General features: G+C 40.5%; 1 protein-coding gene across 4 annotated transcripts in view; it reads right to left on the bottom strand.

The window, feature by feature from the left end:
* LOC109870921 (rho GTPase-activating protein 15) overlaps positions 1 to 14,273 on the bottom strand; it is a 68,442-nt gene extending 54,169 nt beyond the window's left edge. For 2 of the 4 annotated variants that reach the window (XM_020461626.2, XM_020461625.2), the window contains exons 1-5: positions 14,114 to 14,273; positions 12,885 to 13,059; positions 9,437 to 9,496; positions 9,021 to 9,170; positions 3,438 to 3,527 (exon numbers count right to left, since the gene is read on the bottom strand). In XM_020461626.2, coding sequence (XP_020317215.1) covers positions 3,438 to 3,527; positions 9,021 to 9,170; positions 9,437 to 9,496; positions 12,885 to 13,059; positions 14,114 to 14,127 — 489 coding nt within the window. In that variant the 5' untranslated portion in view covers positions 14,128 to 14,273. Of the gene's footprint in view, positions 1 to 3,437; positions 3,528 to 9,020; positions 9,171 to 9,436; positions 9,497 to 12,884; positions 13,060 to 13,358; positions 13,410 to 14,113 lie in introns of those variants that run through there. The other 2 variants (XM_031805604.1, XM_020461627.2) reach the window with 1 other exon arrangement.
* Positions 14,274 to 14,510: the final 237 nt, after the last annotated feature.

Genomic DNA, 14,510 nt, shown 5'->3' on the forward strand with positions numbered 1-14,510 from the left:
CCATAGATTTGGTTGTAATGTTTGATTTACTCAAATATCACATGAATACACATTAGACATGTATAGAACATTTATAGAATTGCAAGAAAATTAGCTAAAATACTGCAATATTTTCTCTGAAACCCTGCATTGCATTGCTCGCTGTTTGGGGTTTTAGACTGGGTTTCTGTATAGCACTTTGTGACATCGGCTGATGTAAAAAGGGCTTTATAAATACATTTGATTGATTGATCGATGACAAAATGTGTAGAATTGCAGGAAATAAGCCTTAAACCTGCGCAACATTTTCTCTCCGCTCAGAAGAGGGGTGTGAACAGATTGTGTCATGAACAATGCTTGTGGATGTAGAACGTTGGGGGCGAGATGTTGAAAGGGGAGGCCTGAGTGACAACGTTTGGGAACCCCTGCCTTAAAGGATCCGTTCCAGCTCTCCTCTATCGTTTTACCCATAACTTCCTCTAGGAAGAACAGGTTTTCCGGCAGTCATGTCGCTGATCTGAAACACTACTGCGGAGGAAAACAGATGGTGCCATTGAGGTCTTAGGAAAGTGAACTCTGACTGACTGAGAGGCACAACATTTCTCAGGTTCGTGACCCTGTGATCTTTGGCTGGGTAGCCTGTGGATATCAACACTATCCAGGGAGGACACTTCCTTACTGGGTGGTTCACAGAGAATAAAAGTGAGAGATAGCAGAGTGCTGGGTGAAAAATAAGAATGCTTCATGTACTCTGCTCAAAAAAATAAAGGGAACACTTAAACAACACAGTGTAACTCCACGTCAATCACACTTCTGTGAAATCAAACTGTCCACTTAGGAAGCAACACTGAATGACAATACATTTCACATGCTGTTGTGCAAATGGAATAGACAACAGGTGGAAATTATAGGCAATTAGCAAGACACCCCCAATAAAGTATTGGTTGTGCAGGTGGTGACCATAGACCACTTCTCAGTTCCTGTGCTTCCTGGCTGATGTTTTGGTCACTTTTGAACGCTGGCGGTGCTTTCACTCTGGTGGTAGCATGAGACGGAGTCTACAACCCACACAAGTGGCTCAGGTAGTGCAGCTCATCCAGAATGGCACATCAATGTGAGCTGTGGCAAGAAGGTTTGCTGTGTCTGTCAGCGTAGTGTCCAGAGAATGGAGGTGCTACCAGGAGACAGGCCAGTACATCAGGAGATGTGGAGGAGGCCGTAGGAGGGCAAGGAGGAGCAGGAGGAGCACTGCCAGAGCTCTGCAAAATGACCTCCAGCAGGCCACAAATGTGCATGTGTCTGCTCAAACGGTCAGAAACAGACTCCATGAGGGTGGTATGAGGGCCCGACGTCCACAGGTGGGGGTTGTGCTTACAGCCCAACACCGCGCAGGACGTTTGGCATTTGCCAGACAACACCAAGATTGGCAAATTCGCCACTGGCGCCCTGTGCTCTTCACAGATGAAAGCAGGTTCACACAGAGCACATGTGACAGACGTGACAGAGTCTGGAGACGCCGTGGAGAACGTTCTGCTGCCTGCAACATCCTCCAGCATGACCGGTTTGGCGGTGAGTCAGTCATGGTGTGGGGTGGCATTTCTTTGGGGGGCCGCAAAGCCCTCCATGTGCTCGCCAGAGGTAGCCGGACTGCCATTAGGTACAGAGATGAGATCCTTAGACCCCTTGTGAGACCATATGCTGGTGCGGATGGCCCTGAGTTCCTCCTAATGCAAGACAATGCTAGACCTCATGTGGCTGGAGTGTGTCAGCAGTTCCTGCAAGAGGAAGGCATTGATGCTATGGACTGGCCCGCCCGTTCCCCAGACCTGAATCCAATTGAGCACATCTGGGACATCATGTCTTGCTCCATCCACCAACGCCACGTTGTACCACAGACTGTCCAGGAGTTGGCGGATGCTTTAGTCCAGGTCTGGGAGGAGAGACCATCCCTCAGGAGACCATCCGCCACCTCATCAGGAGCATGCCCAGGCGTTGTAGGGAGGTCATACAGGCACGTGGAGGCCACACACACTACTGAGCCTCATTTTGACTTGTTTTAAGGACATTACATCAAAGTTGGATCAGCCTGTAGTGTGGTTTTCCACTTTAATTTTGAGTGTGATTCCAAATCCAGACCTCCATGGGTTGATACATTTGATTTCCATTGATAATTTTTGTGTGATTTTGTTGTCAGCACATTCAACTATGTAAAGAAAAAAGTTTTTAATAAGAATATTTCATTCATTCAGATCTAGGATGTGTTATTTTAGTGTTCCCTTTATTTTTTTCAGCAGTGTATATTTGATTACAGTATCCATTGAGCTGAGACTCATTGTCATATTTGGACTTTTGATTGGAAGCACATTCGATCTATATATTTAGTGCATTTGATACTTTGGACTTCTCAGAAGTGAAAGCAATATATCCTGATGTCACCAATCAAGGTTTAAAGTTGAGAGTCACGTCTGTGTCGTCAACCACTGGGTACTTTGCAGGAACATTAAATTACTCAATATCAAATCTACATGAAGTGAATGGCCTTTTGAGATCACCATATGGAATAGTGCCAAACTCATCAAGTCCGTAAACTGGCCCTTAGCTTACGTGGTTCAAACGAGCAGTTATGATGTCATAGTCCATGAAATATCTTAGAAATAGGAATCTCTCTGGGAGACAGGGATACAGGGAGCAGAGACATAGGTGAAAAAAAATATTTATATTCTAGCATCTACCCATCTGACAGGCACATCTTTGTGAGGTATTTCTTAGATTGTAAATCAGTGTCTTGATTGGTGCAAAATTAACAGTAACTTTCCATGCTAATTTTAACTTTAATCCTAGAGTTGATTGACAATGTTGTCAGCACTTGGATTACTTAAGATTATGCTGTAATTCCCATTTTAATCTTCACCGCATTAAGATTTTGGGGCTGAAATACTGTGCAGCAGAGTAGCGACCAGCAGCGATGAAGTATCTTAAGCAATCTGCTCTTCCTTTTCTCCCGTAATCAGTGAATTTCCCTCTGCTTTTTCCCCCCCATGAAAACTTACCCTGCCACTGCCAATGAATCGATCATCAGTTTGCTTTACTGCCTTAAGCCTTTATCAAAAGATCATCTTCAAAAGGCAAGAAGAAGATAGTACTGTGACATTTTAAGAGTCTAATTTACTCATCTAAAGGCCATTTGTTTTGAGGAGATGTAAGACGCCGGCCTGACATCACCTTCAAATGCAATCTGACTAAATGCAAATGTCTTTTCTGAACAGGTGGTTGACTCAAAGATTCATGAAAATGTATCAAATGTCTTAAGAAGTTGAGTCTATTATCTGTAGGAATCATCAGGGAACGAGTGCACTCAATAACATCCCATCCTCAAAAACCAAAGCAGACAATCTGCAGGCTGCTCAGTCTTATTGTAAACTACTGATCCTCTTCACACATAAACCAAATGTCCATACCTGAAGCACGTTCTTCCGGCTGGACTTCTCCGTTGTCCATTCAGCCACAGCCCCACAGAGATCCATCCCATCAGGACTGCATCCAGGTTTCTACAGAGGGATAAGTGGTGGTTAGTAATACGTTGTTTCACTGCTGTGTTATGAATGGGATAAAGGCATGTTTTCAAACAGGGTACAGCTATCACTATCTTGGCCAGATATTTGTTATGAATCACGATTAATGAACAAATGGAAGCAATCTGCCCAAGAGCAGAGACAGATCTTCTGATTCCTGTTTGTTATTAGCACTTTTTTGTCATCATGCTGTAAGATGAGAATGTGCATGTGTTGCATTTTCTCTAGTATTAGGTTGCACTTGAGAAGAAAATGTCCTGACTTAAATCTCCGTCATACTTCTTCTTCTTCGTCTGCACGTTACTCCTCTTACAACGTTTAATCTAGAAATTCCATTCAAACTTTAAAATGTGCAGACTGGTCTGGAATAGAACGCTTGCATTCAACTTTTATTCATACTTTTTAAACTATAAAACATTATGTATTTATTTTTCATTCACATTAATGAGATATCATTACTTCCAACTTCCATTCACTGTAAATGCAACAATGCAACTTTTGACACAAATCAGATACTGTAATTTCACCACTTTGACAAACTTCCTCTACTTCTGTGCTATTCAAATCTGAAATAACAACATCATTATCTGGTACCAATCAAATGTTACAGCTGTTTCAGGGACTGTATCAACATTTTCTGTAACTTTTTAAAACAGCTGCCGTTTTGACCACTTTTCCCAACAACGTAGACAAAGATTTAGAGGGCATGACACCTTGGTATACTTCTCTGCTATTACTTATGGCTGGGGGCAGTATTGAGTAGCTTGGATGAATAAGGTGCCCAAAGTAAACGGCCTGCTCCTCAGTCTCAGTTGCTAATATATGCATATTATTATTAGTATTGGATAGAAAACACTCTGGCGTTCCTAAAACTGTTTGAATGATGTCTGTGAGTATAACAGAACTCATATGGCAGGCAAAAACCTGAGGAGAAATCAAAACAGGAAGTGAGAAATCTGAGGTTGGTATGTACTCAACACAGTTCCCATTGAAATCCCCTTGAGATATTAATGATGTTGCACTCCCTAGGGCTTCCACTAGATGTCAACCATCTATAGAAATTTGAATGAGGCTTCTACTGTGTTGTGGGACTGAATTACAGCAGAATGAATCAGGTGTCTGGCAGTCAGCCATTGTCTGGTCATGTGCATTTCACTTGATAGCGACCTGTGTTCCATGGCTCCTGAAGACACGAAGGAATACTCCGGTTGGAACCTTATTGAAGATTAATAATAAAAACATCCTACTGATTGATTCTGTACTTAGTTTGAAATGTTTCTTCGACCTGTAATATAGATTTTTGAAGTTTTTGTCCGACGTAACGCTGACCAGAATGAGCGTTTGGATATGTATACCAAACGCGCAAACAAAAGTAGCTAATTGGACATAAATAACGGACATTATCGAACAGATCAAGCATTTATTGTGGACCTGGGATTCCTTGGAGTGCATTCTGATGAAGATCATCAAAGGAAAGGGAATATTTAGCATGTCATTTATGGTTTATGTTGACTACAACATGGTGGCTATTTTGACTTGATTGTTCTGAGCGCCGTCTCAGATTATTGTATGGTTTACTTTTTCCATCAAGTTTAAAAAAAAATCAGACACAGCAGTTGCATTAAGGACAGGTATTTCTATAATTCCATGTGTATAACTTGTATTTCTGTTGAATCAATGTGACTATGCAAAATCACTGGATGTTTTTGGAAATAGTGAATGTAACGCGCCAATGTAAACTCAGATGTTTTTATAGAAATATGAACTTCATCAAACAAAACATACATGTATTGTGTAACATGAAGTCCTATGAGTGTCATCTGATGAAGATCATCAAAGGTTAGTGATTCATTTTATCTCTATTTGTGCTTTTTGTGACTCTTCTCTTTGGCTGGGAAAATGGCTGTGTTTTTCTGTGGCTTGGTGGTGACCTAACATAATCATTTGTGGTGCTTTCGCCATGAATCCTATTTGAAATCGGACACAGTGGTGGGATTAACAACAAGACTACCTTTAAAACGGTATAAGATACATGTATGTTTGAGGAATTTTAATTATGAGATTTATGTTGTTTTGAATTTGGCGCCCTGCACTTTCACTGGCTGTTGTCATATCATTTATTGGGATTCCAGCCCACAGAAATATCTACTACCAATCATGAGGTAGAGCTATTTTAGTAACAACATCAACTAATTTAGCTTACTTCCCACAGTTTAATTAACTGCCGTGGAACTTTTCAGAACTTTCAAATTATAACAATGTGGGGATTCTAAGCATGAGACAATGAGTAAACATTGGGACTTTTGATACTAATCAGCTACCTTAGCCACTTTTCTCAACAACGAAGGATCCGCCCCACTTTGTAAATGTTTGCCTAAAATGACATACCCAAATCTAACTGCCTGTAGCTCAGGACCTGAAGCAAGGATATGCATATTCTTGATACCATTTCAAAGGAAACACGTTGAAGTTTGTGGAAATGTGAAATGAATGTAGGAGTATATAACACATTAGATCTGGTAAAAGATAATACCAGCATCTTTGAAATGCAAGAGAAAGGCCATAATGTATTATTTCAGCCCAGGCGCAATTTAGATTTTGAACACCAGATGGCAGCAGTGTATGTGCAGTGTATGATTCATTTGACTAATCAAATGAATCATTGCATTTCTGTTCAACATGTTTAATCAAGACTGCCCAAATGTGCATTTTACACATACATTTTCAAGTTCATAACTGTGCACTCTCCTCAAACAATAGCATGGAATAATTTTATTGTAATAGCTACTGTAAATTGACAGTGCAGTTAGATTAACAATAAGTTAAGCTTTATGCCAATATCAGATAGGGCTATGTCCTGGGAAATGTTCTTGTTACTTACAACCTCATGCTAATCACATTAGCCTACGTTAGCTCAACAGTCCCGCGGGGGACCCACCAATCCTGTAGAGGTTGGCACCTTGATCAACTTCTCTTCTATTCAAATCTGAATATCAGAGAATATCACACACACCATCCACCCCTTCAACCATACATTCATTCCTTTACCATACCAATCAGTCCAACATAACCTTGTTTTATCCCTTCATCTCTCCATCCATTTGTTCTTCCGTCTTTATCTATCCATTTACTCACCTTTCCTATTTATTTATCTATCCATTTATTCACCTGTCCTATTTATTTATCTATCCAGTCATAACTTTCTTTTAACAGCTGTATCCTTCGATTAAGAAATTCATGTACAGTTGAAGTAAGGGATAAACGCTTGGGATGAAATAACGTTTTTTAAATTGATTTTAAACTTCAACAATGCCTCTTTGTCTTCTGTATTCTATTACTACAGTTGTCATTATACTGTGGTATTGTATTAGGAGACTGAATAAAAGTGTAGTATGCTAGTCTGAGTGTAGTTATTTGTGATAAAATATGTGATCTAACTGCCCCACAATCCAAAGTAATAAGGTTGATAGTGTAGTTTATCAAAGTAAACAGAGAAATTATTTTACAAAATTTAATTTGGACTATATTTAACTTCTTGGCTAGTTGGATGATTTGAGCGTTCTAGTTTCTAGTCAATAAATAACTCTTCTTACAGAACTATGTACACGCTGCTGGTGAGATCATATCCTGAGTTCATATGATGATGATGACATCGTGTATATTCAGACCCAAACCTAAATACTGTCGACAGCGACCAAATGATAACACAAGAGATTAACAAACTGTTTATTCTACTCTAAAACAAAGACTAACAAATTACAAAATTGTACTTCTTCATAACATCACCCAGCCCTCCACTGTAACCACTATTTCAGTGAGATGTCAATATATGTGGAAATGCCTCCATTGCCCATAATGAACTATTGGACAGGGAGAGTCTGACAGACCGTTGCCCTGGTGGGGCTCAGTAATAGAGAGGGCTAGAGAAGTCCTCTGAGCTTCATCAAAAAGCATGGCAAGCTCATTTTAGAATCCCACCACCCAAAAGCCCCCTCTCTCTCTTACCTCTCTCTCTCTCTCTCTCTCTCTCTCTTACCTCTCTCTCTCTCTCTCTCTCTCTCTCTCTCTCTCTCTTACCTCTCTCTCTCTCTCTCTCACTCTTACCTCTCTCTCTCTCGCTCCTACCTCTCTCTCTCTCTCTCTCTCTCTCTCTCTCTCTCTCTCTCTCTCTCTCTCTCTCTCTCTCTCTCTCTCTCTCTCTCTCTCTCTCTCTCGCTCCTACCTCTCTCTCTCTCTCTGGATTAAAGTCACATACTACACACATAGACAGACACAGACTGTATATGTACACACACACACACACACACACACACACAATATGCAGTCCTCTTCACAAGGGGGTAAATAAACAGTTGCTCATTGCATTTTCATTGGGTGAGTTCTACGCCATGGGATCAAAGCTAAAGTAAATTAGCCAGTTTAAGAAATAAAACAATTAAATGAAAATGTAAATGTTCACTCAACATTGGTACTCATAATGCTTATTGGCAATCCCTTAGAAAGCTGATTTGTGGCTGTAATTGAACATTGATCCCTCGTATTCAGATGGTTAAAACACAACCTAATGTCGTCACTTTGTACTTTACTGAACCATCCCTTTTTACTTTACTTTACTGAACCATCCCTCTGTACTTTACTAAACCATCACTTTTTACTTTACTTACAGCCCAGCTGTAAATAGCCCATCCAACTACAATTTTTTTCTTCTCCTTTGCACCCCAGTATCTCTACTTGCACATTCATCTTTTGCACATCTATCACTCCAGTGTTTAATAGCTAAATTGTAATTATTTCGCCACTATGGCCTATTTATTGCCTTACCTCCCTTATCTTACCTCATTTGCACACACTGTATATAGACTTTTTTCTATTGTGTTATTGACTGTATGTTTGGTTATTCCATGTGTAACTCTGTGTTGTTGTTTGTGTCGCACTGCTGTGCTTTATCCAGGTTGCAGTTGTAAATGAGAACTTGTTCTCAACTGGCCTACCTGGTTAAATAAAGGTGAAATAAATCAAATAAAAAATCACTTTGTACTTTACTGAACCATCACTTTGTACTTCACTGAACCAACACATTGTACTTTACTGAACCATCACTTTGTACTTTACTGAACCATCACTTTGTACTTTACTGAACCATCACTTTGTACTTTACTGAACCATCACTTTGTACTTTACTGAACCATCACATTGTACTTTACTGAACCATCACTTTGTACTTTACTGAACCATCACTTTGTACTTTACTGAACCATCACTTTTTACTTTCCTGAACCTTCACCTTGTACTTCACTGAACCATCACTTTGTACTTTACTGAACCATCACTTTGTACTTCACTGAACCATCACTTTGTACTTTACTGTGTTTGTGTAAGAGAGAAAGAGAGAAAGAGTGAGAGAGTAAGAGAAAAAGAAAGAGAGAGAGAGAGTATGAGTAAGGGTGTGAGGATCTTGCAAAAACCTACCAAATTTGTCAGGGCTTCTTGCTTTCTGTCTTTATAAAACAGAAGTTTATCCGTGTCCAGGACTACCCAAGTTGAAGTCCAATTCTTCCTCAGTTTTTTGCCTCCTTCGGATATTTTGGCTTTATTCAAATATTCACCATTCAAAACAACCTGAAATACATGTAACATTTATCCTTGAAGAGATATTATCAATCAATGTCACAGAAATATTCCAATCAGACACATTCTAATTTATAAGTATCAACCAAATAAACATACTTATTTGAAGTAAAATAGGCCAGCTGAATGAAAAGTGCAGAAACATATTTATAGTGAACAATATTTAGTGTCGTATAATAGCTAATAACAGCCATATAGTAACCCAAACTGATTTCTGCCCATCCTGACAGTTCTTTATGGTGGCCTGTCATACTCACAGGAGTCTCTACGGCTTCACCAACGTTATGCTGAGACTGGTTCCTCCGGTGGCGAGAGATCTACAGAGAGAAAAGCAGAGAAGAAGAGCTGACTTTCCTGATGGTTTCAAATCACAACTGTTGCTTGATTGTGGCCTCATTGTCTTTGCTGGTTTTTTATTTTACCTTTATTTAACCAGGCAAGTCAGTTAAGAACAAATTCTTATTTTCAATGACGGCCTAGGAACAGTGGGTTAACTGCCTGTTCAGGGGCAGAATGACAGATTTGTACCTTGTCAGCTCGGGATATGAACTTGCAACCTTTTGGTTACTAGTCCAAAACACTAACCACTAGGCTACCCTGCCGCTACCCTGGTAAAAATGGGTTCGGTGAAAATAAAACAATGCAGCTCATGTGAAGAGTCCATGTCTGTATTTAACAGCTTTAAAGATGATGCAATATAATGCCAAAAAGAGTATGGTGACACGTGTGAATGTCTCATCACTGCGTTAACCTATTTAAAGTCTATATCATAAATGCCTATAGAGTCTCTGACAGTAGTATGTGTGGGAACGCAGTGTGGTTGATGACATGAGACCTCACACTGCGACAACAGATAAACAACTCACACAACCCAGTGCTAATCACAATCAGACCATGATAGTTCACGTCATTATAACAGCAACGGAAACACTCATTGCAAAAGACAAAACATGGACATGAATACAGCACGGTTATTGATTAATGAGAGATGTGTTAAACCCTGTAGTAAATTAGTAGTAGTAGTAGTAATATTTGTAGTTGCAGTAAAGGTAGATCAGAAAAGGTTGAGCATATACATAGTTGAACCAGTGTTCCGGGTTGCTATAGAAACACAGTATGTACCGTTTGGTATTCAGTTTTTATCCTTCAGCACTGTGCTGCCCTGCCCTCTACTGGTCAAATGCCTGTCTTATAGGAATTCCAATAAGGATAGGCCTACCCTCGCAGTCCAAACCCCTAGTGAGTCCTTTATTCACTACAACTGGGGTCCAGCTATTTTGGGTTGTTATATTTAAGCAATAAGGCCTGAGAGGGTGTGGCATATGGCCAATATACCATGGCTGTTCTTAAGCACAACGCAACACGGAGTGCCTGGATACAGCTCTTAGCTGTGGTATATGGCCATATTCGACAAATCCCCAAGGTGCCTTATTGCTATTATAAACCGGTTACCAATGTAATTAGAGCAGTAAAATTAAGTTTTGTCCCGTGGTATACGGTCTGATATACCTGTCAGCCAATTATCATGCAGGGCTGGAACCACCCAGTTCATAATCTCTCATTACTCACAGTGTAGGAGGGTAGAGCAGGATACAGTCCAGCTAGGGTTTAACACGTATGGCAATACGTTGGAGGAGGTCAAGAAACAATTACCCTGCTCCCTAGAAACACACACTAATACATGTGTCATTTTTATGTTTGCTACATGTGATCCTCTGTGTAATGAATGTAATGAAAACTAGGACAGCTGTAATCACAACAACATTCTACACTAGAACACTGGAACACTGATGTAACGTTAGGGCAACGCTGTAACGTTCTGTGTTCTGTTTGTTGGGAGATAGTGAATATGTTTGTAGTCCATAAGATCTGGTTCATTATCTCCAGTAGCCTTTGTACCTCTACTCTGCCCTCTGGACAAACTGTGTTATTGCAGTATGAGGCGTCTCCCAAACAAGTATCTTCTGCATAATTAGCAAACAAGCAACACAACAAACCATGAAGACGTGGCCTCACGGCTGTGATCATCAGAGTAATTCAGGTTGCTGTCAATTATTAATAAACTCTATGAAGGTTTGTAATACATGTTAGATACTGAGACAGACTGAATGTTACTATGGCTTGTTTTAAAGTACATGTGCTGCTGTATTACTCCAGCCAATACATAGACAGATGTATTGCATGATATGGTCATGAACCACTATGATACGGTCGTGGACCACTATGATATGGTCATGAACCACTATGATACGGTCATGAACCACTATGATACGGTCATGAACCACTATGATACGGTCGTGGACCACTATGATACGGTCATGAACCACTATGATACGGTCATGAACCACTATGATACGGTCATGAACCACTATGATACGGTCATGAACCACTATGATACGGTCGTGGACCACTATGATACGGTCATGAACCACTATGATACGGTCGTGGACCACTATGATACGGTCGTGGACCACTATGATACGGTCGTGGACCACTATGATACGGTCGTGGACCACTATGATACGGTCGTGGACCACTATGATACAGTCATGAACCACTGTGATACGGTAATGAACCACTATGATACGGTCGTGAACCAGTATGATACGGTCGTGGACCACTATGATACGGTCGTGAACCACTGTGATACGGTAATGAACCACTATGATACGGTCGTGAACCAGTATGATACGGTCGTGGACCACTATGATATGGTCGTGAACCACTGTGATACAGTCATGAACCACTATGATACAGTCATGAACCACTGCGATACGGTAATGAACCACTATGATACGGTCGTGAACCACAATGATACGGTCGTGAACCACTAAGATAAGGTCATGGACCACTATGATACAGACGTGGACCACTATGATACAGTCATGGACCACTATGATACGGTTGTGAACCACTATGATACGGTCGTGAACCACTGTGATACGGTAATGAACCACTATGATACGGTTGTGAACCACTTTGATACGGTCGTGAACCACTATGATACGGTCGTGAACCACTATGCTGAATGGAGGTGTCAACTGACCACGTAGCCACTTACGAGAAAGATGAAATGGTTGGGGTTATGTCCAGTTCATTGTCAACATGGTAGCTACATTATTCCAAATATGCTGCATCAGATTGCTCATTTTGTAAATGCATCATCTGTTTTATCTTTACCCTGATATTCCCATAGGGAAGTGCTCAGTCAAACAGAGATCAGCGCAATTAAGCAAATGATAATCACCTAATGTGATACAACGGTTTATAAATGCTATAATCATAATTACTGGAATTTATGTAAACACAGTTCACCAAATGACAAACAACATTCAATGAGCAGATTCAAATCTGCTTTAACATTGTGTAATACGAGAGCAGTGTGTGTGTGTGTGTGTGTGTGTGTGTGTGTGTGTGTGTGTGTGTGTGTGTGTGTGTGTGTGAGTGTGTATGCGTGTGTGTGTGTGTGTGTGTGTATGTGTGTGTGTGTGTGTGTGTGTGTGTATATATATATATATGTGTGTGTGTGTGTGTGTGCGCGCGCGCGTGTGTGTGTGTGTGTGTGTGTGTGTATGTGTGTGTGTGTGTGTGTGTGTGTGTGTGTGTGTGTGTGTGTGTGTGTGTGTATATATATGTGTGTGTGTGTGTATATGTGTGTTTGTATTTGTGTGTATGCATCTCTTTGTGCACATGTCCTATACTTACAGGTCTGGGAGGCAAGTCAGGGTCCTGCAGGACCATGGACTTGGTTTGACTCAGGCGATCCCCGCTGATCTGAGAGGTCTTGATACGCATCTGGACCGTACCTGGTGCCGCTCCGGTCACCTGGTGGGGAAGAATCAGAGTCGGCTGATTCCCTGCGCTCTGAAGATTGGTGATTCTGGTCAAAAGGAGGAGAAACACAAGTGGGATGTTCAGATTAAAATATTGTTCAAAAATAACTATTATCCGATTGATACGATTTCTAATGAATCAATGGATGTAAAATGCTTTACAGAAGGCTGTTAAAGCGCTGTTTTTAGGAACATTTAAGGGCAGACACGGCGAGAAGTGTATTCTAAGCTTGAGGACTTTAGCCTTTCTTTCCGTAGTGGTTGTCTCATCGTCTGCTCAAGTTTGGGATTCTTGCTAACAATAAACAATCTACCCACTGAAAAAAGTAGAATTCGATCTAAGTACCAAGGCTCATTCAGCAAGGTCACATAGTAGTTCAGTGTTGGGTTTTAACCTAATGTGCGTTTTTTTTGAGACATTGCACAAAGTGTCTCACAACAGGAAGCAAATCTCAACCTCCACACCCAAAATAAGTGAACAGATTAAGACGTCAACAGCTGTGTATACTGATGGTTTGCATAGACCCTAACATCTCTCCGCATCGTTGATTACAACACAAACAATTGTGTAAACATGACCATGGTTATACAAATTGTGATATTGTTATGAGGCTTATGTTGTAAAGACGTACAGTGCAGAAATGTCAATTGAAAGTCAGTATAGTGGATGCAGTTGTATTGATATCACAGATTTGTAGATTGTGAGTTTAACAAGTTAGAAAAATCCTAAACTTCAGAAAAGAAAAGAAAAAAAAGAGACAAAAAACTTACATTTGGGTGAAATTCAAACATTTTGAACCACCAATTCTACTTCTCTCCTGTTTTAACTGCATGTAGAACACCATCTACTATGTTATAACAATTCAGGACTATAATACTCAAGAATAACACACGTATCAACAACTTTCCACCAACTAACTGCATATAGTAAGTAAGGGCCCAGGCACCTGATGCCATTGCCTAGGCGTTACATCTCTATAAATTACCAATGACCCCCCCATTAAAACTCCCAAAACTTTTAAGAATGATTCAACCAAAATGACAGCATCCTTCATTTTTCAAAACCACTCCATCCACACACTAGAATTCTGTCTTTCTTACCTCGTCCCCGCCATCTTTCTATCAAATCAATCAGCCTCAGATCACAAAAAGAAAAGAGATAGAGAGAAAGAGTGCAAGTTTTACATTTAGAGGAAGTAGGTTTCATCACATGGTGTAGTCAAACCACCATGTCTTTCACTACTGCTCCACAGTTGATGTGAACGTGTGTTACGCGTCGCAGGCCCGGGTCCCCACTTCCTGAAAGATGTCACTTGCACAGAATTAGTCTGACTGAAACTTCAACTTCAGAACTGAATAGACATTGATAACAGGCGTAGATGTGAGATCTGTCCATCACACAATCTGAGAACAAGGTAGATCAGAGTGTTGGTGTACGAGTAGGTTTTTCAGCATGTTTTTAGTAACAGCTTGTTCCAAAACATATCCCTTGCCAAAA

The sequence above is a fragment of the Oncorhynchus kisutch genome, linkage group LG26 (genome assembly GCF_002021735.2).
Source record: "Oncorhynchus kisutch isolate 150728-3 linkage group LG26, Okis_V2, whole genome shotgun sequence".
Classification (NCBI taxonomy): Eukaryota; Metazoa; Chordata; class Actinopteri; order Salmoniformes; family Salmonidae; genus Oncorhynchus; species Oncorhynchus kisutch.